This window comes from Haliotis cracherodii, unplaced genomic scaffold (genome assembly GCF_022045235.1).
Source record: "Haliotis cracherodii isolate W230 unplaced genomic scaffold, xgHalCrac1.p SCAF_10, whole genome shotgun sequence".
NCBI classification, from domain to species: domain Eukaryota; kingdom Metazoa; phylum Mollusca; class Gastropoda; order Lepetellida; family Haliotidae; genus Haliotis; species Haliotis cracherodii.
The window spans coordinates 30,087,102-30,111,777 of record NW_027266265.1 but is presented as its reverse complement, the minus strand read 5'-3'; the positions used below and the strand labels follow the sequence as shown (position 1 = coordinate 30,111,777).

Here is a 24,676-nt window from a genome sequence, read left to right as displayed (position 1 = left end):
TTCCAAAATATCTGTCGACGCCCAGTTGACGGTACACATGCTTTGCAAATCCTGCAGTCGACCGAAATCTAAACGTTGAAATCAATGTCGTTTACGAACTCGTTCTACCAGCCAAAATTGAAACTGGACTTTTACAGTCAGTTAACGCCCTTGCCTAGGGAAGATGGCAGCATCGTACACAAGGGATGTTATGAAGCATTCCACCTGTAGCGGGGCGGTCGGGTAGCCTGGTGGTTAAAGCGTTCGCTCGTCACGCCGAAGACCCGGGTTCGATTCCCGACATAGGTACAATGTGTGAAGCCCATTTCTGGTGTCCCCCGCCGTGATATTGCTGGAATATTGCTAAAAGCGGCGTAAAACCTCACTCACTCACTCCACCTGTAGCAGCAAAACTGCAGGTGCGGAATAAATCAAAGGTCACTTACTTACTCATTTAACAATGTATCATACTGTGCGTTATTTAGGCCGGTTCAAAATGTACAGGTCCTGCTACATATATCCTGCTGTACATTCCACGAATGGTTGGTCGATCAAAGTCCACAAAACACACAATTAGAAACGTGGCACGTATTTATTACACAAAAACATTTAACATTAACAACATGACAAGATATGTAAATATGAAAAACAATTTGAATCCGGAAACATGCAGGATGGAATGTTACTTTGATATACTGACGGTACAAATTCAAACATAGTTTTGAAATTTTAATATATTTGAGTCATGTCGATTTAGACACTGCAGTGGGTTATTATGGAAGTATATATAGTAAGTACACAAGCGCATGTACACATCTCTAAATGTTGGGATTTCTGCAAGATTAGGACTTGGTACTATTTAATAAATTTTCTCATTCAAACATCTAATTTTTCGTTTATGATTTTTGAAATGTCGTTTCAGTGCCCCAAACCCTGTAAAACCTCATATGCCAATCCAGGATGAAGCCACTAAGGAACATGAGGTCATCGGCGTCTAAAAATAGCAATTTTCATCGAAAACAAATAATAATCAATTTAATTACATCTAAAAATGTAGTAATGATGAAAATCAATAATACATATTTAGTTCAAACATTGCGGACAAAATACGAAATATATTTTACTTAATGGTACTGACCAAGTATGGTTTAAAATTGTAATGATTTCTACCAAATCTTAATGGTTGGCATCTGGGTAATTGCTTAAAAAAAACCTTCAACGAACTGGTCTTTACTAGCATCGGTTATGATCAAGTGAGCTTCAATTGTAATGCCGTTCAAAAAGCGATGGTGTTTTCAGACATAGTTTACAGTATCGTAATAAGTTCAAATAGAGCGATGATGTCTTTTTGAAGTCTGAACTTTGCATTTCAAAAATCCAAATGCTGTACAGCTAACGAGAAGCCATCGAGCGACACAAAAGAGTGGCATACTTAAAGTAACATGTGACCTAAATACGTCAGTGGCATTCCCGTCCTGCACGGGACAACAGTGTCATATTTATCACTGAAAAGTTAATGTGTCAATATACGCAGATTAGGCAGCCCTTGCAATGGATGTTCGATGACTAACTTTAACTTAACAGGATAATAGAACAGATGTTGGCATTTGTACGTTATTGCTTGACCAGTCTTCGCATAATAAATTCATATTCAAATTAAACTGGGTTAAATCTAAACGTGAATTTCAGTTTTCCTAAAATTAAGTTCACGTTTGTTATGTTCATTACTTTTCTGATTGCCCCGCAAACGTGCAGCGTTTCATTCCCAGCTCGAATTATTTGTTTGTTTGTTGTTTAACGCCGCACTCAGCAATATTCCAGCTAAATCACGGCGGTCAATAAATATTAGTCTGGACCAGACAATCCATTGTTTGACAACAGGAGCATCGATCCCCACAACTGGGATACGATGACATGCATCAACCAAGTCAGCGAACCTGACCACCCTCATGTCAATCACTGGATTGTCTAGTCCAGCCTGAATCATTTACAGACCGCTGCCATATAACTACAATATTGCCGAGTGCGATGTTATTCAACAAACAAATATACTACTCAAAAGAAGATAAGGATCACCTGATTCTTTCATATTACTATAGTTAATCTCTCATGTCATGACAGATTAACTTTACCATTATGAAAGAATCGGGTGAACCTTAACTTCTTTTGAGTAGTATACATACAACCCCGTGAAGTAGGGTCGACGCGATGGGCCGCGTAACTTAACCATGGATACATGAATCAGCCGTTACTTTATTGGGTCCATACTCAAACATCGGGTATGGGCAATTGTTAACCATGCTAAATAAATACGTTTGTGTTCCATTAATCAATCATGGCCAAAACGAAAGCGATTAATATATACTCTTGGCATATAAGTAAATGCGTAACGAACAATCAAACAATCAACAAGTAAATCAGATGGAATAAATGACGGGCGTGATTATGACATGGGGGTATTAATCCAGGCTAGGGGTTCATCTCACTGAAAACAACGTGAAACGATACTCTGAAAGAAAAGCAGAATAAGATATATGCAATGGGATCAAATAAACACTTGTCAACACACGCCCCTCGTTTTGTTTTAGGCACGTGGGCCTCGTTCTCACAATAGTTCAGGGTCGTAATATCGCGAGAACAGGATTTCCTCCTCCTGCGCATGTGGGTCAAATCTGCCTGGTTGTTTATGTCATGACCAGATTTCAAGTGTTTTCAAACTTATACATGTCAACTTTCAGTGAGTTGGGTTTAAAGCTGTTTGAAACGACATCTCAGTCTTATCACGGCGTGTCAGCTTAATGTGGGAGGAAATCCCGAAGCGATGCAGGTCAGGCGATGCAGCCAAGTAACATGATGAGGGTAACTCGGTGCAAGCCGGCGAACAGTTTTTTTCAGGACATCCAAAATTGACCAAACAAAATCAATAGTAAAACGATGTACAAGTGTCAGTGGAAACAGTAGAAATGTTGACGTGTCAGTAGAGCGTAACGATGTAATGAAGGCACTCGTGTGTATCACAGGTGGAATAGGAACCACCTTTGGGGTGCGTGGCACCTGTCTGGATAAGTAACTGGAGTGGCGCTCTGCAGTGCGGTCATTAATGCATTAAGGCAGTTTTCCCATGAGGCGTAGATCAGCATTCATTCCAGAAATTGTCCAATATTTTAACATGACTTAACTAAAATAAACACCCTGGAACTTAGAGATACGACCTGGCTTTTCTCGTAAACATAACTAGATCAGATAAACACCCGGGGAGCATAAACACAAGTTTATTCATACAATCAGACCTTCACTTCCGAAATAATACTAACAGGCAGTACCATGTTGTCCGAGACGAACCCGGAGAAACAAAGCAGCTTTGTGGAGCACTTCCCGCGAGATATGCGATATCATTGTTCCCTTCAGATGTCAGATCAATCCCGTTATTGGCAGACATGGGAAATGACACTGATATGTAATATGATAACATGCCCCAAATAGCTTGGCTTTTGTCGGACCACAAATATATTGCAGAGATAAAAACTACTGTATGGCAGATTTCAAAGCAAAATTATATTTTCCCCGTCAAAAAGTACAATTATTTACTCGGCGTCCATAGAATGGCGACTACAATCAAATGTTGGAACCCCACCCCTGAACATATTTAATAATCTGGCCCTAACATATTCTTACTGTGAGTACATTCACAACTGTATGTATTTACTCCACCATCCGCTCCTACGCTGTATCTGTAGGTCTGCAGGATGTAGTAAATCCTTTGAAACAGCCTGTTACATGCACTACATTATTACGAGGTCCATATGAACGTAATATGCGCCAAACACGGGCATAACATGAATGAATAATACATTACCCTGTATATTATGACATGAGATCTTAGTTGACTTAAAGTAGCCTTTGAAACGCGGTTCTAGTGTGCAACTGGCACTTACAGATGATCATTAGGATGATTGGAAGACTTTCGTAAAGGGCCTTCTCCATGACACCATGGAATCTCAATATAGCTTTGACTTATGATAAGTCTGTACTAACATGAGAGTGAGTTTGGTTTAATGCCGCTTTTAACAGTTATATCACGGCGTGTCAGCTTAATGTGGGAGGAAAGCCCGAAGTGATGTAGGTCTCAGACGTTTACCACTTCGGTGAAACCCACGAGCACGGATATGGTGCTGACCAACCTAGAAACATAATCGGGGCGGACCGGGATTCGAACCCACAATCATAGGTTTCTGGTGTGCCCAATGGACCTGTACTAACATGACTTTCGGGAACGGCTACTGTTGTGAACTGGTTGACACGCATGAGAGGAGACGTATTTGTAAAACGTAGGCGCCACGGATGATCGTACAATGCTTTTCGTTTGACAGACAGTTTGATTTTTGTTCGTAGGGCACAAACGCAACATACAATCCTGGCAGCCACGTGAACGACAGACACAAAAACAGATTCTGAATAACATTATTATATGTTTTGAAAAAAATCAAACTGAAGGTTGAATTTCGACAAAATGGTGGGATCGTTGTCGCTCTGGACTTGCCGAGTGATCAATGATGTTGGATATTTGACAGGTGGCGATAGATTAATGTTGGGTTACTTTTGGAGATAAGCGGCCGGTGTTGTGTGTGAACTCATGTTATCGTACCCCGACTGCCTGGGCCAACGTTCACATTGTGGAGCCTAATTATCCTTTATAAAGTTCATTATCAAATCTTGCTGACCTGGGCCCCGGTTCACAAAGTCATCTCAGCGTTACGACAGTCTTATGTCTGTGTTAAAGCATGGTAGTTGCGACATGTTGCAATTTATCTGGGTTTTTAGAAGGTTCCGACAGCAACCGGGCCAATCATTTAATGTGGAACCATTTCCAGTCCTTAGCCATTCAATATGTTGTCTATTTTCAGGCTTGCGGCATTTTCTCTAATTTTGGTTTTACAAACTTTGTCCCGTTATTTCTGTTAACGTTGTGAACTTGTGTCAAAGCCTCGTTATATCTCATCATTATTGCTTTCTATATCACTGTTATTGCTTGTAAGCCTATGTTAAAGTATGGGTGTTACGATTATCTTAGTGCTAACATCGCTTTGTGCAAGTGGGCCCAGGTCGACTGGAAATAAAATTGTCAAGCCCGAGATTGTATAGACAAAAAGTCCTTTCGACTTATTTGAGCGACATTGTGAATCGTAGTGTTACAATATGGATGAATTACTGCCGACGTGACATAAAACTATACTCACTCACTCATAACACATTGCACTTAAGGGATGTGATACCTTGCATCAGACTCTGGACAAAAGGAGCTCATATCTTGTATCGTACTCCACACACTTGAGCTGCATTTGGCATGGCAATCCACAAAATGGTGCTCACAATTTGCATCGCAATTGATAAATGTGAGAGATATATACCCAAATACTTACTCATCCCACCAACCAATACCCCAATGTAAGCTCCATGTAAATCGTGAGACTTTGGTCACCCAGCAATCGTCAATTAATACCTCTTACCAACTTGGAATGAAGGCTTTCAGATCATATGGGTTACATGGTGTTACTTTAGACTTGGAGAAACAATACACGTCTTCCTTCCGACCCCTGTACCACGCTGCGATGCGGGCCAGGCCGCTCCGGCTGATGACGAGGACGTCACACGTGGACAATATCAACTGGTCTAGTATCACCTTAGCAAAACCATCACACACATTGGCACCATTCGTCCTTTCAACATGGACAATATTGCCTTCCATGTCAATGATTGTGCCGGGAAATTCTTTCTTTGCGGTCTTCCGGACGTCTTCGGAATCTGAAGTCACGAATATCCTGTATTTCTTTATATCATTGTACGGCTTGAGGAAATCCCACACTGCTTTCACACTCTCGAATGTATTGAATTGCTCAGTGTCAGTTGGGACGGTGGGGTTCTTGCCCAGACGGACCTGCGCACAGGCTAGCTTTACCCCCTTTTCTCTAGGTATCCGGGAAGTGAAGTTGGAAAGCCTCTGAACAAGGTTAGGCTTCAGTTTGAATAACTTTCTGAGAGTGTCTGTATACACATCCGCCACTCGTAACTTCCGCATCCATTCCGTTTGGTTGGAGTAACGCGGGTTTTTTATAAGATACTCTACATATTCCATATTACTTGTAAAATACACCACATCCTCAGGGAAATTGGATATGAGATCAATGGAAGACATTTTCTTTCGCAAACTATCTGCGTTCTTGTCGATCTCCTTAACATGTTTCACGCTCAAGCCTTCCAGTTCCCTCGGAGTTATCTCCCATGGTTTTAGGTTCCCCGCTAGGTGCGTAGAAAGATCACATGGGGTCGTTATCCTGACCCTGAACTTCCGGCCCATGAGTTGGGCCAACACGTAGGCTGAGACGATGCCCTTCTGTCTGTCGGCCCATCCACCGCAAGGGAAACTGCCATCACATACGTACACAACATACTGGTCCGTGCCGTTTTTCCGGACAGCTGACACAAAGCCTATTCCGCCAGTGTAGAAATGTGTGTAGAGAAGCAGCATGGCCCCGACACAGAGTATCAGCAGCCATAGTGAACGGTACTTCATCTGAAACCACAAAAGTAAATATTTACTGAAGATACGAGCTGGTCTTGAAGGTTCCACACATCTCAAAAATCTTTTTGGCCAATATTTAACCCCGAATATTTAGCCTTGTCTTTGGCAAATGATGTTCAAATTGACAACACCTAGCGGTGAATGGGTACCCGATAAGATAAGATTAGAAGAGTGAATGCAAAACTTCCTAAAGCCACGTACGCATCTTTGGATTTATATTCCTCAGGAAGATGAGAATACAGAATGTTACTGAGTAGTAATTATGCTGCCTATGAGCAGCGTGTGTTAAGTGGAATTTGGGGCTGCTGGGATATTTGTTCGGTCACTGCTCAATTACAAATAGTTTACTCTATGAAAGGTGGAAACGTACACATTTTCACACATGCACCGAATATCCAGTCAACAATTTTTTACTTTTTTTTATTATTTTGTAAAATTTGCTTCAAAATGTTTCTCCAGCATTTTCTCAAAGAAGTTATTCTATTAACAAGATTAAAGTAAATTATAAGAGCAGAGAAATAAGACATGTACATTATAACATACATAATCTCGTAATAGGAGACTACGTTTGTCGTAAAAGGCGACTAACGGGATCGGGTGGTCATGCTTGCTGACTTGGTTGATGCATGTCATCGTATCCCAACTGCGTGGATCGATGCTCATGATGTCAATCACTGGATTGTCTGGCCCATACTCAATTATTTACAGACCGCCGTCATATAGCTGGAATATTGCTGAGTGTGGCGTTAAACAACACACAAACAAAACAAAAAAACAAATAATCTATATTAATTTGAATTTAAAATTAGCAAAGATTAGACAGTCAGATAACCCCCTCTCCCCCGGCGTGTTTAAACATGTCAATTAACGCTTGAATATGGAAATAAAACACACCTTTGCATGGTAATTTTGCAATAACATCGAAGCAGGGAGCTTCAAGGGTTGGTACAGAAAATACACCAATATTGAAGGTGTCGAATCATCTCAAACCGAAACTCGACCTTCATCATACGCAAATGACAAAAAAATATGTCTGGGGTCACGACCCAGGTAAACCGTTTTCACAAGTGACCCGTTAAGATCCGGGCTCGTATAGGTCTACAGCAACCCATTCTTGTCGTAAGAGGCGACTAATGGAATTTGGTGGTCAGGCTCGCTGACTTTGGTTTCTGCATGTCGTCGTATACTAATTGCTTGGACCGATGTTACAGGCCGGCCTCACAAAACTGGAATATTGCTGAGTGCGTCCAACCAACAAACAAACTTAAAAATGTATTAATGCGACAGTTAAATTGTTCATACAACACTCCGAAGATATAGAGAAAAATAGAATGGGCGTGACTTACCGGGATAGCGAAAACAACAACAGATTTATCATTTATAACGGTCTACATAAATCGTTGCACACGACACGACACAACACGAAACATGACACGCATCCCCCAATGTCAAACACAGGTCAGCTGACATAACGCAGCTGCACATGCTAGCTTTATAGCAGATCCTTTGAAGACTTCCTCCAGGCAAAGAAATAAATATACAACCTGAATGTATTACTCCTGTGAAAAAAACATGGCGTTGTCGCATCCGCCAGCCGGACAATGTCTCAGTCGTAAGCTTGTCCGACTCGTACCCGACTCACCTATCCAATCCCCCGGCGCAGTCTCAAACCATTTAAAAGCCAATAACGTCAGCCACGTACACACACCATATAACACTATTCTCGGTAATGAAACACCGCTTCATCATATATCCTCTACATGACGACAGATCAACAACCGGTTTGTTTGAGGTGCGGCTATAGTGTTTGCCAGTGTTGAGATAAGATATCTTCCCTATACAACGGACGCCCATATACATATCAAAGTTAACATAAGCTGTGTATATTCGCCTGTTATGCAAACAACCATATTCAAAATCGTGCTAAAACGGAAGATATAGTTTGAGGGTAGGGACAATGTTAAAGAATTAATCTACATCGATCACCAAGTCATTGAACACCAGAAGGCTAAGGGGTCGTCCATTGAATGACAGAGACCGACCATTTGAAATTCGTATGTGTGTGCGTGCGTGCGTACGCGTGTCCGTTTGTTTTTAGGTTTTGTTTTGTTTGTTGTTTAGCGCTGCTTTCAGCAATATTCAAGCTATATGGCGGCGGTCTGTAAATAATCATGTCTGGACCAGACAATCCAGTGATTGCCATCAAGAGCATCGATCTACGCAATTGTTTCCGTTTGTGTGTGTGGTGGTTGGAAGAAATTGTCCGCCACAAAAATACATTGTTCCAAGATTTTTCTATTAAAAACAATATTTAGGCTAATATGTTTAATCAAAAATACATCTGGGTTTGCCACTGTAGCTGAAACATATCCAAACTCTCGTTTGTTATGATCACCGAAAGGGTTTTGTCCTTATATGTACAGAATACGTTCTACTCTTCTCCAGTGGAATGTTTGATAACCAAGATATAACTAACATCGTGTGATCTGCACAATAATGCCTTATATCTTAAGCTTGTCATTAGGTGACCTCCTTTAATTGCCACTTGTTGGGGGAGGATTACTTTAAGCATATCATCTATTTGTTATATCCTTCTATTCATTAAATATATTAGCTTATCTGACTACAGTAAACTACGTTTATAACGAACACTCTTATAACGAACTGATCGATATGACGAACTAATTCTATAGTCCCGTCTATTTGTTGTATGTATGATGAATATACGCTTATAACGAACTGCAGAAACATAATCGGGGCGAACCGGGATTCGAACCCACAATCATAGGTTTCTGGCGTGCCCAAGGGACGCAACTCTATCATAGCGAATCGTGGAGCCTTAGACGACTGGGCCACCCGTGCCCCATTACGACGTAACTGCTTGGTGCGGGAGGAATGTTCGAAGTGATGCAAATATTAAACGTTTACCACAAACGAGCACGGGTAGGGTGAAGGTGACAAAGAAATATATGCGGGTGAATATGGGATTCGAACCCACGAGCATGGGTTTGTGCCACGCCCAAGGGGGAAGCACTGTGAGTGAGTGAGTATGGTCTTAAGACGCCTTTAGCAATATTTCAACAACATCACGGAGGGTGACACCAGAATTTGGCCTCACAGATCGAACTCGGGCCTTCGGCGTGAGGAACGAACGCTTTAACCACTAGGCTACCCCACCGCCTCGGGAGGCACTGTGAATTAAAGGGTATTACAGAGTATTAAAGGCGCTTAACTCGACATGAACATTCTACCACCCGAGTATCTCAAGGGTCTGTATATGTCATCACTCACTCACTCACTGACTGACTGACGGTGCTCATACAGACCAATGGACTCTTTTTAAGACCTGTCATAGAAGAACACTTGTTTCCAAGGACCACTTCTATTTATCAGCAGGAACATCCAGACTGCACACGGAGGTTGTGCTCAGCACTTTACACTGCGTTTTAGCACACATCCACACAAAGTAATGAAGCTTACGTTCTGCTAGGCTGCTTCTTGTTCCAGGTGGTCGGGAGGGGGGGGGGGGGGGGGGGGGGGCAGCAATGTAACATTCATGACTTAGTCTCGTTTATTTTGGGAGATCGTGGCTCAGGTGCCACTCAAAGAAATTCAAGCATATAACCTATAATAGACGACACATGCTATTTTCCTGTCTTATGTCGGCGATTTTACTTATATTCCAATATTTTTCAAGTACTGCCAATAATATTCCAGCACTTCGATGGCAAAACGTCAGAATTAAGCACTTTTCATCGAACAAGCCTTAATCCAAGCACTTTTCAAATTTGTGCGAACCCAGGAACTATCGTCTGTTGGACTCCATATATGCAGATGCCTTCCATGAGGGACAAATATATAATGTACAATTTAACTGTATCATATTGCGTTATGTAATTTTGAACTGATAAGGTACATCATTTGTGACTTGTAACTTGTATACACAGGTGAGCCAGTGATAGAGAAAAGTTTTATGCCGCTTTTAGCAATATTCAAGTAATATCACGGCGCACCGTCTCAACTACAACTGGGAACATCCGGTAGCAGAAGGACATACCTCCCCCGTCAGTAATACACGTACTAAGAAAACATCACACCACAATTCTGAACGTAGATCTATGCCGAACTCACGTTTAGAAGAGGCATTTTTGGTTGTTGGGTTCCCGCTCATACGTGCTAAGTAAGCTGGTTCCCGGCTCCCTATGCGCGTCGCCAACTTTCGCTATATTGTGATGTGAGAGACGGGGTCCAGCTTACGTGCAAGGTTACCGATGCTGGAGAGGGAGATCGTGACGTCACTTCCGCAACGAAGCTTTCGTGGTGCATGAGTCCAGGCCGAGGGAATAGATATACAATACGGTGGGTAATCGAGGACGTGTGATACGTGGAAAAAAGGTACAAGTTTCATCTTTAGAAATATCGTAATATGTACATATCTACGAAGCTGAATATAAACGTATCTTAAAGTGAGGCTTGTATAACAGAGCACCAAACGAATCGTTAACGTGCACACAAAGCACTTAAGCAGTTTGAAATGTTTGATCTCACTCGACAAAGTTGGGTGTGATGCATAACACCACACATCACCATGGAGATAACTGATAGTATTCTTATTATTCACGGTTTAGCATGATGATGTGCATGGCAGTGTTGATACCGCGTGTTGTACTTGACGTTGCTAGGATACGTATACTGCATCGACAGTTTTGGAATACTACTGATATAATCACATTAACAGTCGTCGCGGTCGTTCTCATACGTAGATATTGTCCGTGACATCGACTGAATATCACGAGTGAGTTTGATTTTACGCCGCTTTTAGCAATATTCCAGCAATATCACGGCGGGGGACACTAGAAATGGGCTTCACACATTGTACCCATGTCGGAAATTAAACCCGGGTTTTCGGCGTGACGAGCGAACGCTTTAACCACTAGGCTACCAGACCGCCCCTGAATGACACGAATCCGTTGCGTAGTAAAATAGTTCTGTGAGTGAGTATGGTTTAACAACGCTTCTTTTAGCAATATTCCAGCAATATCACGACGAGGGACACCAGAAATGGCCTTCACACAATGTGCCCATGTGGGGAATCGAACCCTGGTCATCAACATGACGAGCGAACGCTTTAACCACTAGGCTATCCCACCGCTCAGAGAGCTGGCAGGAGTGGTTACAATACGCGACCTGAGGGCTGTGGCATCATTGTCCGACGGTGCGAGTCGTTCCTCATTCTGTCAACCACTGGCTAGTTTAGTCCAGGCTAGAGATTCTCTCTTCAACTGGTAGCTTCTCCGAGCGCCCTCTTTCTATGCAACCCGTGACGATCCGCGTTAGAATTGGTCTTCAGTGGCCATGCTTGTCGTAAGAGGCAGGATCGGGTGGCCAGGCTGGGTGACGTTGTTGGCGCATTTCATCGTATCCCTAATGCGTACATTGATGCTCACGATGTCAATCACTGGAATGTCTGGTACTCGATTATTTACAGACCGCCGTCATAAAGCTGGAATATTACCGAGTGCGGCGTTAAACAAACAAACTAACATTTCAGATCATTGTGATATAGCTGTACTATTGAAGACTTCCACATTCAGTGCCACACACGTATAATGGTTTGTAACGGAGACGGAATAAATTAATTTCACTGTACCGCAAGTCGTGCCGGGCTTATCAAATGTACGCGTGTTGTCAGACCGAGCGGAAATTCCTGACTGAAATATTTCTGATCCCTGATGACACACGTTATAAACCTGTGTCATGTTAGTTTTATCGTATGCACGAGATCAGTTCTGTAGATAAAACTTCGAAATTGAAATCATTTTGCCAAAACCAACTCCATGGTGAAAGTGAATCAGTTTCATTAACAGTGAGCGAGTGACTTAAAACAGTCACATCGGCAGTATATCAATCATATCGTACATGTAGAAGTTTATACACAAACAGAAAACTAGTAGAACTTATAAAAACCTGTCAACAAAGGACAGTAAAATAACTAGACTATCACAGATTGCTATTTAAAACTAACATGTAATTACAAAAAATATCACGAATCAACACAACAGCGACAGTTTGACCCCAAGCGTGTCATTCAACAAGCATGTCAGTTACATGTACAGTTAGATAAGAGGGCGTGGACTATTAACTAACTGTTGAAACCCAGGTCTTCAGGAAACACAATACAAAGGAAATGAATCCCCGGCGGTGACGAGTAGAACGCCATTTGAAATTGGAAATTAAGCCACCTATATGACATTGTCAACATGACAATAATTACAAAATGTGGTAATATAAACAGTTAGACCTCACCTCATCTCCGAGCCACAGCGTCCTGATCACCCCACGATACAGCCACACACAAATGCGACGGTGTGTCGAGGACTCCGTAGTGTTCGCGGGCATCACGACAGGGACAACGATACAATTTCAGCCGAACCGTGCGCTGAGTCAACATACACACAACCGACTGTGCGATTGGACAAGTCGGCAGAGGCCATTTGTATCAGTTTCTCTGTGCTGTTGATATGCATCACTGATGTATTGGATTCATTTTACAGCAATTTGACTTACAAACTTTATTTGGAATGAGTGAGTGAGTGAGTTCGGGTTTACGTCGTTTTTAGTATTAGCCCATCCACATCACGACGGTAGATACGAAAAATATAGTACAATAGACTTCGGTTAAAACGAACACGCTTATAACGAACTGACTGATATAACGAACTTACTGTTCGGTCCCGACTATTTGCTGTAGTTATGCTGTTTATATGCTAATAACGAACTACTATTATAACGAACTAAAATTAGTAGTCCCTTTGAGTTCGTTATAACCGTAGTTTACTGTACATAGATAACACAACAGCCTGGCCCAAACATCCCAACACAAAAAGACTCACCAAAACACCCCAATACAGACAGCCTGGCTCAAACATCCCAACACAAATACCCTGACCCAAACATCTGAGCACAAACAGCCTGACCCAAACATCTGAGCACACACAGCCTGACCCAAACACCCCGACACAGATAGACCCGTGAGAATATATTAAAAACGGAGTCCAGCTCACGTCAAGAATGATTTGGCAAGTCTAGATTACCCGAAATTAAGGATTGTTCTGGGCTCCATTAGGATATTTTTCATTTTTTTGGACCAAATGCCAGTCTTAGCCTGACCCAAACAAACAGACAAAGACTGACTTAGAACCTGACAATGGCCGTCTGATAAAACTAGCTGTACATTACCGCGACATGTGGAACAGATCAGATATGTTTAGCATCGGTGTAATGAAGAACGTAACGAGTTCCAGTCAGCTGGGAGACTTGATATAGGCTGATATGGGGAGACCACTGAAGGTTGGTTTAAATTAAACAAAGACTCCTTTGTCTTTGACCGTGATCTAGAGTTTGTGGTTTAACGCAATATTCCAGCTCTATGACGGCGGTCTGTAAATAATCGAGTCTGGACCAGACAAGACAGTGACTGACATCATAAGCATCGATCCACGCAAATGGGATACGATGGCATGCATCAACCAAGTCAGCGAGCCTGGCCATGGACACCCGATCCCGTTAGACGCCTCTTACGACAATTATAGTCGCCTTTTACGGCAAGCATGGGTCGTTGAAGACCTATTCTACCCCAGATCTTCACTGGTCGACCGCGGTCCAACCAACTGAATTTGAAGACTTTGGAGAAACTGTATGAACTTAACTAAATATTTACTAACATCAAGACTGATTGCTTATCCGTTTATGAACTGCGATATATGTTTTATGCAAGTTTTATACAGTATGTTACTCTGTGTATTTGTATGTATAATGTACTTGTGCTTTGGGGCTTTTCGTTCAGCGAAACGAACATCTAGAAAAGAAAAAACTATATCTTGATCAGGGCTGTGTTTGCTCATAATAGGCACATCAACATGGGCAAATAAAATTTAGGTGATTGATAAATATGCTTGAGATGGTCCAAAATGATTGGTATACCCAGTGTCTAATCATCGAAATGGCTAATTAGGTCCTCGTTGTCTAACATACACTTAGCCAACCTGGCTGCCAAACTGAAATTCCGATGCCAACAAACTCTACACAAAACGTCAGCTACATACATAAGCCATAACTGGAATGTTTGGAAGTAGTGATACCCCCCATTTATCCCGACCAAACCAATATTGAAATAGTCGCCCCGTATCCATTGTCATCGACAGACTCTTTCCAATGACTCAATAAACTTACAAGTTCAGGGCCCCGTTCCACAAAGCGATCGTAGCGCTAAGATGATCGTAACTCTCATTATTAAGCTTAGGCTTACGACAGTCGTAGCTCTACGATCGCTTTGAGGAACGGTACCGAGGACTCCGTTCCACAAAGCGATCTTAGCGCTACGACTGTCGTAAGTCTATGTTAATGTATTGGGAGTTACGATCCACTTAGTGCTAAGATCGCTTTGTGGAACGGCGCCCTCGACATCTCATGTTTTTTCTGAAGTTGTAAGGCGAGGAAGCGATCGTGTAGGCAAACGCGGGATTGTCGGGCGTGTGTAGCCGGGGCTACGACCTGAGACAAAGGTGTAGCGCGTGGAGATGACGAGGCGGGGATTCCGTGCTCGGTTGTTTACTACGTGCTTTACCTTCTTGTTTCCCTGCTGGGCTTGAGACTGTCGTGTTGACAGGTATCTCGGAAGAGATCAAAAATAACTCAACCCACAAAAAGGATGTGTTTGCCGGCACGATTTAAGATCGGATATGAATATTAACTTTGTTTAGACGATGAACAACATTCAAATGGTTTAAATTAGCAAGGATAGATTCTCGGGGCACAAAACAAACATGTTTTCAGTATGAAGGATGATCATTAATTCCATGAATTTTGGACGGGGAGGGGAGGGGTTAATGTCGCTTTGAACAGTATTGTAGTTATATCATGGTTTGTCTGTTTCATGTTTGAGGAAAGCCCCAAGTTCTGCCATCGTCGATCACATTGGTGAAACCCACAAGCATTGGTATGGTGCTTACAGACCAAGGCTCGAACTTGAGAAGCTCGGACTCGGATCCAGTAGATCCAAGAGAGGCAACTCTATGTAGAAAGTTGCGGTGCTTTAGAACATAGGGTCAAAGATTATCAAAATCTGAGGCATTATTTAAACGTGTTGTGTGTAATAACAACGACGTTATTTGATTGGGCAATGATTAAGTTTCGAGTATCGAGTATCCTACCGTTTAAGATGGACATGTACACATATGAAGTTCTGTACTTGGTGTTTCCTGTTCGGCGGAAATACCTGTCGGAATGACCTTTTCTTTAACGACCAATATCGTCGCAAAGGGCAAGAACAGGAAAGGGAATATTTAGGGTTTTATTACACTCACAAACCAACACCGGTGAACTTGTTGTCATTTAAAATGTAGGAAAATGTAGTGGTCCCGGAACATAAAGATCAACCTATTGTTAATTTACAAATGACGGAAATAAATCAGTGAATAAAAGGACCAGACAATCGTGTGATTGACATCATGAGCATCGATCCACGCAAATCGGATAAGATGACGAGCATCGAGCAAGTCCACGAGCCTGACCACCCGATCCTGTTATAGTCGTCTCTTTACGACAAGCATAGTCCCCTTTTACGGCAAGAATGAGATGCTGAATACCTATTCTATCAAGGTTATTGCACTTATATAGCGACGTGAATGTGACCTGTGTACTAGTCCGGACTAATGCCAATTTTATAATGCTAGAGTTTATAATTCTGTGATAACATACCGCAGTTTAACATGAATACCATTCAGACACAGTACACTCCGAGCCGACCAGTTCTTGTTTTAGCCCCTTATTGCCGAGGCAGGTAACAAGTACCATCTTCTAACGTCTTTTGGTATGACGCGGCCGGGGATCGAACCCCCGACCTTCCGCTCCGGGCAGACCCTCTACCACTAGACCACGGTGTCGATAAACACCCCTGTCACGCGTGTCATCAGTTCAATGAGGCAGGGAGGTTAAGTAGGCCGTAGACGATTGCAGCTGTTGACAAACCAAGAGACAACCGGGATCGGGTGGTCGGGCTCGCTGACTTGCTTGATGCATGTCATCGTATCCCAATTGCGTGGATTGATGCTCATGATGTCAATCACTGGTTTGTCTGGTCCAGACTCGATTATTTACAGACCGCCGTCATTGAGCTGGAATACTGCTTAGTGCGGCGTTAAACAACAAACCAACCAACCAACCAACCGACCGTCTCTCGGATAGTTGTGTTTATCGGTTGCCTGATTCTCTTAGATAATATACAAACTGCCTGAAGCTAGGGGCATCATATTCAAAAGAAATAGCGAACTACTAGTCGCGTCAGGGAACGCTTGTCTATCTGGCTGACAATAAAATGTTTCATATAATCAGAGTAGGAGGATCCTTCATAGAGGGCACCTGCTAAATATTTGCTACATTTAACCAACATAACCCTTAACAGCCGAGTACAACTCGGAAAAAAACATACCCCGCGGCCATTTTGGCGATCTCCAGTCTATGCAAATCAAGCACCTATGGAATTCAATCAAAAAGGAGTCGTGTGATGTATATTGACATTGCGTTTAAATGTACGTGATGTACAGAGCCTAAACAAACCATGTTTGAAATGTAAACTTGTGCGGAAAAGGGCAAATGTATTTATTGAGTTACCCATGCATCGGCAGTTGCGTATTGTGCGAAAACAAACGTTTAAGTTTTAAACCAAATTATATTTTAAAAAAAAAACTAAGTACCCGAAAAGAAAACAGGTATAGAAATTTCAAGTGAATTGATTCATATATACTTGATTCATATCAAAAATAAATATTCATTATTAGAGTCTTTTATTTACCTTCGTGATGAAGTGTGTCGGAGTGAGACGCATCCTAACGAAGAAACAGACACGGCCATTGAGGCGACCACCTGGACGGATGACCAGTGTAAAAGTATCACCCAAGAATTCAGTTTTAAACATCCGCCTCCAGTTTCGAGGGAGCTTGCTGGCCTTTGAGCGACGCTAAAACGAGGTGCCCCTGATTTGTCATCTGGAGTACACACTGTCGCGAATCTACGTTTCTGAAGCGCAGTTTATTGCTCTTGAACAATGAGAGCTAGCCATTTGACTTATACATTCTGCCTCATATAGTTCACGGAATAATTAATGGGATTGTTTTGCCACTGTATACGTGTGCGTGCGGATGTGTGCTTGTACTTTTCCGGACCAATGCCGATTTTATAATGCTAGCCTTCTGTGATACATACCGCAGTCTAACATGAATACTCCACTCAGACACAGAATACTGACTCCGAGCCGACCAGTCCTTGTTTTAGCCCCTTATTGCCGAGCGCCAGGCAGGGTAACAGCAAGTACCATCTTCTAACGTCTTTTGGTGTGACGCGGTCGGGGATCGAACCCCGAACTTAAGCTCTCCGGGCAGGCCCTCAACCTCTAGACCACGGAGGCAGTCACCACGGTGTCGATAAACAGCCTTGTCACGCGCAATCTCTTTAAAATCAGATCTAAGTTCTCGCTGCCCCAAAACAAAGATCTGAGGACATCCCATCCCATTACGGGTCACGTTGACCTTTCGCGAACTTTGACCGACCACTGACATGACTAATAAGAAGTCGACATCAGCCAGTGAAAAAGCAGCTTTCTCGAGCGTCACGGCACTCGTTTCAACCTGACGACTTCCGTCTCACACTACGCTTGAAAAATATGTTTACACAGTTATCGATTAAAAGTTTGAAAATTGAACAAACTAACATTCTGGAATGTCTAATATGTGGTTGAGATTTTATGGGAGTGTTTCCCACGTACTTTGCAACGCCCTCTCCGTTCAAACGTTTATCCAACGGAAGTGTGAGATAGACGTCGATAATTTTGACGGAATCTGTCGAAGGGTATGTAACGGTCGTTCGGAATACCCCGTGTTAACGTTTTCGAGGTTGCATGATTAGCAATCTCATTAAAATCAGATCTTAGTTCTCGCTACCGCTAAACAAAGATCTGAGGGCATCCCATTAGGGGTCACGTCAGACCGACCTTGCGCGAACTTTGACCGACCAATGGAATGACCAATCAGGAGGCAGCTTTCTCGTGCTTTACGGCACTAATTTCAAATAGGTCCACAACGCTTCGACACATATTTTGACAAATTCTCGATTAAAAATTTGAAACCTGAACAAAAGAACATTCTGGAATGGCTAAAAGATGGTCTAGATTGTATGGATTCATTCGTTAAACCCGTAACTATCGTTCGGAATTCCCCGTGTTAAAGTTCTCGTGGTTGCATGATAAGAAATCACATTCCGATTGTCACTTTCATGATCTGGTAAGTGACGCTCTGATTGGTCGGATGAAGGGTCGTTCTGACGTGACCCGTAATGGGATGTCCTCAGATCTTTGTTTAGCGATAGCGAGAACTAAGATCTGGCTTTAATGAGATTGTGTCACGCGTTTCATCAGCTCAATGAGGCAGGGAGGTTACGGAGGTCGTAAACGTTTGCAGCTGCTGGCAAACCTTAGATTTGAACACACGACCAAAGCATCATATGACGGCTCAATGTGAATACCGAACGGAGTGCCTTCGACCACTAGGTGACGGATTGCGACTTATCAGCGTCGGAATATCTGCCTGTCCGATCGTCTGAAACGATTTCGGGTAGTTAACTTTTGGAAAAGGCGCCCTGATGGTCGTGTTTATCAATTGCCTGATTCACTTGCCTAAAGCTTGAGGCATCATATTCAAAAGAAATAGCGAACTTCCTGTCGGAGTCACGGAGTGGAGTTAAACACACACACAATACAATATGTTTTTTAACTATTGGTCTGACAATACATTCATTGTCAAACAACCAGGTGGATCCTACTTAGAGGTGATCTACCAAATATTTGCTACATACAACCAACCGCTACAGTGGAGTACAACTGTAAAAGAAAACACTCCAGCTCCGAGGGAACGTTCATCACGGCCTGGTAGCCTTGAGCGTCGCATAGACAGGTGACGCTGTTTGGTCAATCGGAGTTCATTCTTTCGCGAGTCTGACAGTCACCTGGGCTTTTCTACCATAATGAAGCGCAGTATATCGCTCTTAACCAATGAGAACTCAATTGCCATTTGATCACGTGGTGTACGTCTGATTTATATAGTGCACAAAATAATTCCTGGGATTGTTTTGCCCACGTGTACGTGTGTGTGCGAGAATGCGTGCGTGCGTGCGTGCGTGCGTGCGTGCGTGCGTGCAAGCCTGGACTAATGCCTGTTTTCGAGTGCTGGCCCAATGAGATTCCATGCCGCGGTTTAACATGAATACCCAACTCAGACACTGACTCCAAGCCGACCAGTCCTTGTTTTACCCATAATGCTGAAGGCGAGACATGATAACAACATTATCCAAAAATTTAATGTACTTTGGTACGAGGTGACCGTGGATCGAACCACCGACCTTCCGCACTCCGGGGAGACGTTGTATCCACTAGACCACGTTGGCGGTGGATTTTACACAGTTATTAGCTATAATCCAGCCAGATATGGGACACCACAAATGGGCTTCACACATCGTACGCATGTTGGGAATCGAACCAGGCCTTTGGCGTGTCGGAACAGCCTTGGACAACCAGGCTTCCCTATCGCCCGTCGGCAAATGAAACTATCACTGTTAATTACAGTCGATGTGGTGGATAGAGCGAGATTAAACAGACAACACAGGTAGTACAACTTTACTGTTATTGTTAATTGTTATTGTTATATACCTAACATTATCAGCCGCCTGGGTATTAACAGGAACAAAAAATAAATATTCGAAAATCGCACAATGCCTTTTTACCCCAAAAAAACAGTCTCAGTGCAATGAATAAACCTGTATCCATGAATAAATGGGTCAATCTTACAAATCAAATATGGCGGCCGTAGTGGCCATGTTAAAAATCAGTTGGGAATTCTTCTAGATCAAATACACATCTTAAGTTTAAAAACATTAGAGGTTCTAGAAGAGACGCTAAAATGCAATATGTAGCCGTGCAGCAAAAGGATTTTACAATAAACTACTCAAAATAACGCATAGCGATGTTGCAAATATTGACCACATCGTTATCGTATATCAAATTGTCGCGAAAAGCTGCAAAATTGCCAAGAAACATAAAGCCACGCTTCAAAACATCAAATTATACAATGAAAAGAACAGCTGGACCTTCGACTGGACACACTGTCTAAAGCTACGCAAGTGGTATTATATGCTATCCTTAAAAGGACAGGAGAGACGTTAGGCACGACAAGCTCGCTACTGGTTTACAGGTTAATCATGAACATCAAGGTGTAACGGAGACAGTAGATAACAACAATGTTAAGCCGAGCATCGTTCCAACTTAAGTCATTGTTTGAGTAGCGCGACTGACAAATAGCCCCTGTAAAGAGCTTATTCAAACAGTATTCATTTCTGTGGGGAAGATATCGGTCACAAATGTCCTCCTGATGACGTCCACACTTTAAGCTGTACAAGTAAACCCCATCGGGACCCATTTCAGTCGACACCGTTCGCAATGGAGTCGAGAATTACGAAAAGTTGGATCAAGTGAACCATTGAAAAGTTAGCGGAATGAACGGGAAAATATAACGGAATGCAAAACGAAATAAATTGCAACCCAACCCCCTGTGATAGCATTGATGCGTGTAACAGTTACTTAGAATCTTAAGTATAAGTATGAGTGAGTGAGTGAGTTGTGTTTAACGCCGCTTTTAACAGTATTCCAGTTACATCGCGGGGTGTCAGCTTAATGTGGGAGGAAAGCCCCAAGTGATGCAGGTCTCAGACGTTTACCACCATTGTTGAAACCAGCGAGCACGGGTATGGTGCTGACAAATCTAGAAACATAATCGGAGCGAACCGGGATTCGAACCCACAATTACAGGTTTCTGGCGTGCCCAAGGGACGCACCTCTTCACAGCGTATCGCGGCTCATTAGACGACTGGGCCCCCTGCCCCCTTATAAGTATTAGAGTTAAAAATAATAACAGAAGCGCAGTGATCGCAATGTGTTGCTATGGTGACACGGATCGTCTGACCCTTGTCTCCCAGTTTTGAACCTGGATACGTGTCACAGAGGCTCAGAGACTGGTTGAAGGCGTTTCATCGTTGCTCATGATGTCAATCACTGGTGGAATGTTGCTGACAAACAAAATTTATTGACACTGAGTTCAAGGAATGATAGGCAAAGCATTTGGCATCCCGTGGGTTAGTGTGCGTGTATATTGTGTAGGTCAGGTTTCGAGTGCTTGTTAAGTTTGTGTGTAGGTAATGTTTTTTTGTGTTAGTTTGTTTCCTTATCAGAGTGATTGAGTTGGAATTTATCCCGCTTTTAGCAATATTTTCGCAAACGGCGGGGGACACCAGAAATAGGCTACACACATTGTACCTTTGTGGGGAATCGAACCGGGTCCTGAGCGTGACGAGCGAACACTTTAACCACAAGGCCCAACCCCCCTTAACAACTTATGCTGGTCTAAGAGACGAAGTAATTGATTGGGTGGTCAGGCTCGGTGAGATGTGAAGATGTTAAAAAGGAAAGATAATTTGAGATGTTTAACATCAAAACGCATCAAAATCGATTATTTTTCTGTCCTAAGTTTATCTTTTAAGTGTTATACTCATCCAGTGAACATCCGGGGTAGAATAGGTCTCCAGCAACCCATGCTTGCCGTAAAAATCGACTATACTTGTCGTGAGACGGAATCGGGTTGTCAGGCTCGCTGACTTAGTTGATGTATGTCATCGCATCCCAATTGCGTAGGTCGATACTCTTGATGTCAATCACTGGATAGTCTGGTCCAGACTCGATTGTTTACAGACAGTCGTCATATAGCTGGACTTTTGGTGAGTGCGGCGTTAAACAACAAACCAAACTAAACCCTGTGCATCCTTTATTTCCCAGGTGAGTTTTGTTTTACGCCGCTTTTAGCAACTATTTCAGAAACATCCCTCGCCTTCTGCGAGACTAGCGAACACTTTAACATATATATTATGTTCAAACACATCAATAATATTTGCACATCCATGTATTGACATATGGCGAACGATAATTTTTATGCACAGTGCTATCACTCTTATAACCATAACTATCTGAAAATAAGTATTGGCATTATTGATAAAGATATATCCGATGGAGCAAGGCACTGAGAAGCTAATCTCTGTCTTCCAGACTCCAGAGATACTTTTAATACATAATTCACAACATTCCACTCTCATCCCCTTTCCAGCTCTAGCGGCATATACCCACCCCATTTCCAGCTCCAGCAGCATAAACCCACCCCTTTCCACCTCTAGCAGCATACACCCACTCCATTCCAGCTCTAGCAGCCTATACCCACCCAAATTCCAGCTCTAGCGGCATATACCCACCCCATTCCAGCTCTAGCAGCCTATACCCACCTCATTCCAGCTCTAGCGGCATTTACCCACCCCATTCCAGCTCTAGCAGCATACACCCACCCCATTCCAGCTCTAGCAGCCTATACCCACCTCATTCCAGCTCTAGCGGCATTTACCCACCCCATTCCAGCTCTAGCAGCATATACCCACCCAATTCCAGCTCTAGCAGCCTATACCCACCCCATTCCAGCTCTAGCAGCATACACCCACCCCATTCCAGCTCTAGCAGCATATACCCACCCCATTCCAGCTCTAGCAGCCTATACCCACCCCATTCAAGCTCCAGCAGCATATACCCACCCCCTTCCAGTTCCAGCAGCATACACCTAACCCCTTTTCAGCTCGAGGGATCATTCAAAGAATTATTTTTACTTAACCTTATACACAACTTATTTCAGGAACTAGACATGTATGTTTTTCTACTGAGAAGCGTACTTACCCCTTTGCGCTTGGCGGGGCTGCGTTGATCTGTAACGAGATACCGAGAACATGAAATTTCCATGGCAACAGATAGCTATCATGTATATGCATATTGCTCATAAATTTCAAGCGCTCTGTGACACCCGTTCCCTGTAAACCATCGCCACACTGATAGCATAAACAGTCCCGCAACAGCTTATTGCGTACATTATCGATCCTGTTTTGCAGCGACTATATAATCATCATTATGACAAACATACGTACCTAAACTTAACAAATAGCTAGAACAAAATAAATGTTCCCGTTTCTGCACTGACGAACGGATATTATATCGAAAAGAAAATGCTTGAAAGAGTTACTATGCTTGAGATTGTTGAAAATAATATTTAGGCTTATAAATTTAATTCACAAAATATTTAGTCTCCATGCAAAATCCCATAGTATTTATACAGTCGAAGGGCTACGACTCTCAACAATGACAGAATGTGTCCATTTGAATTGCCGCTATTAAGTGTGCCTGGAGGGACTACCTTAAGTAGAGCCTGTGGGGAAGGAGGACGGGGAGGGGAGGGGGGGGGGGGGGGGGGGGGGGGGGGAGGTCGTGTTGCGCTGTGTTGCCTCTCTGCGGAATTGCACCGTCTCTCTCTCAAGGACAGCCACACCCGTCTGGTACAAGTCACCATAGAAACACTACTATCGCATGTGTACGCGTTTTCTTAGCCGTCGCGACAGTGAGGTCGCGTTTCCTCAACCACACAGTATTTCAAAGGTCAGGGGTTACTGGTCGAAGGTCACATTTTAATTACTTTAGTCTGGCTACAAGCGACCAGTGCACTGGCCTTTGTGACTACACGGAAAGGCAAATATCGCGACTGTTACCTTCTTTGTCGTCCGCCATTTCGGGAGAGCGGTCTGCTCGTGGTTTATGAAACGTCCATGCTTCTTGCCAATCTGTTTACACCCCAGGCCGTGGAATTCCACATCCGCTACAGTGTGCCAGCCGACCTCATCACAGCGGAGAAAGGAACGCGTGCACAAACGAAAATAGTTCCTCATGTAGGAAGACGTCACTCGCCATCATCGATTGCAGCGAGCGCAGACGTGCTGTTGGGTTGAATGGAGGAAGCCGACTCTCTGCCTCGTTCATTAACGAGCGTTCCGAAACCATTCCTTCAGCGCGTGTGTTAACCGAGTATCATATTTTCGATTCATCTTTTTACATATCAGTGATATATTGAAATGCTTTCACTGTAATCATTATCATGAATG

At 43.0% G+C, this 24,676-nt stretch overlaps 1 protein-coding gene across 5 annotated transcripts; it reads right to left on the bottom strand.

Annotated features, from left to right (window-relative positions):
* Positions 1 to 568: 568 nt before the first annotated feature.
* On the bottom strand, positions 569 to 24,409 carry LOC139454283 (uncharacterized). Of its 5 annotated transcripts, XM_071235901.1 has the most exons (3): positions 24,287 to 24,409; positions 23,427 to 23,455; positions 569 to 6,550 (listed from the first exon to the last, which is right to left on the bottom strand). In XM_071235901.1, the coding sequence occupies exons 1-3, from the start codon at positions 24,303 to 24,305 to the stop codon at positions 5,483 to 5,485; spliced, it is 1,116 nt and encodes a 371-aa protein (XP_071092002.1). In that variant the 5' UTR covers positions 24,306 to 24,409; the 3' UTR covers positions 569 to 5,482. The 5 variants fall into 5 exon arrangements, with proteins under 5 accessions (XP_071092002.1, XP_071092005.1, XP_071092001.1 ...); XM_071235904.1 differs by lacking the exons at positions 23,427 to 23,455; positions 24,287 to 24,409 and adding an exon at positions 17,822 to 17,907; XM_071235900.1 differs by lacking the exons at positions 23,427 to 23,455; positions 24,287 to 24,409 and adding an exon at positions 17,412 to 17,534.
* Between the last annotated feature and the right edge of the window lie 267 nt (positions 24,410 to 24,676).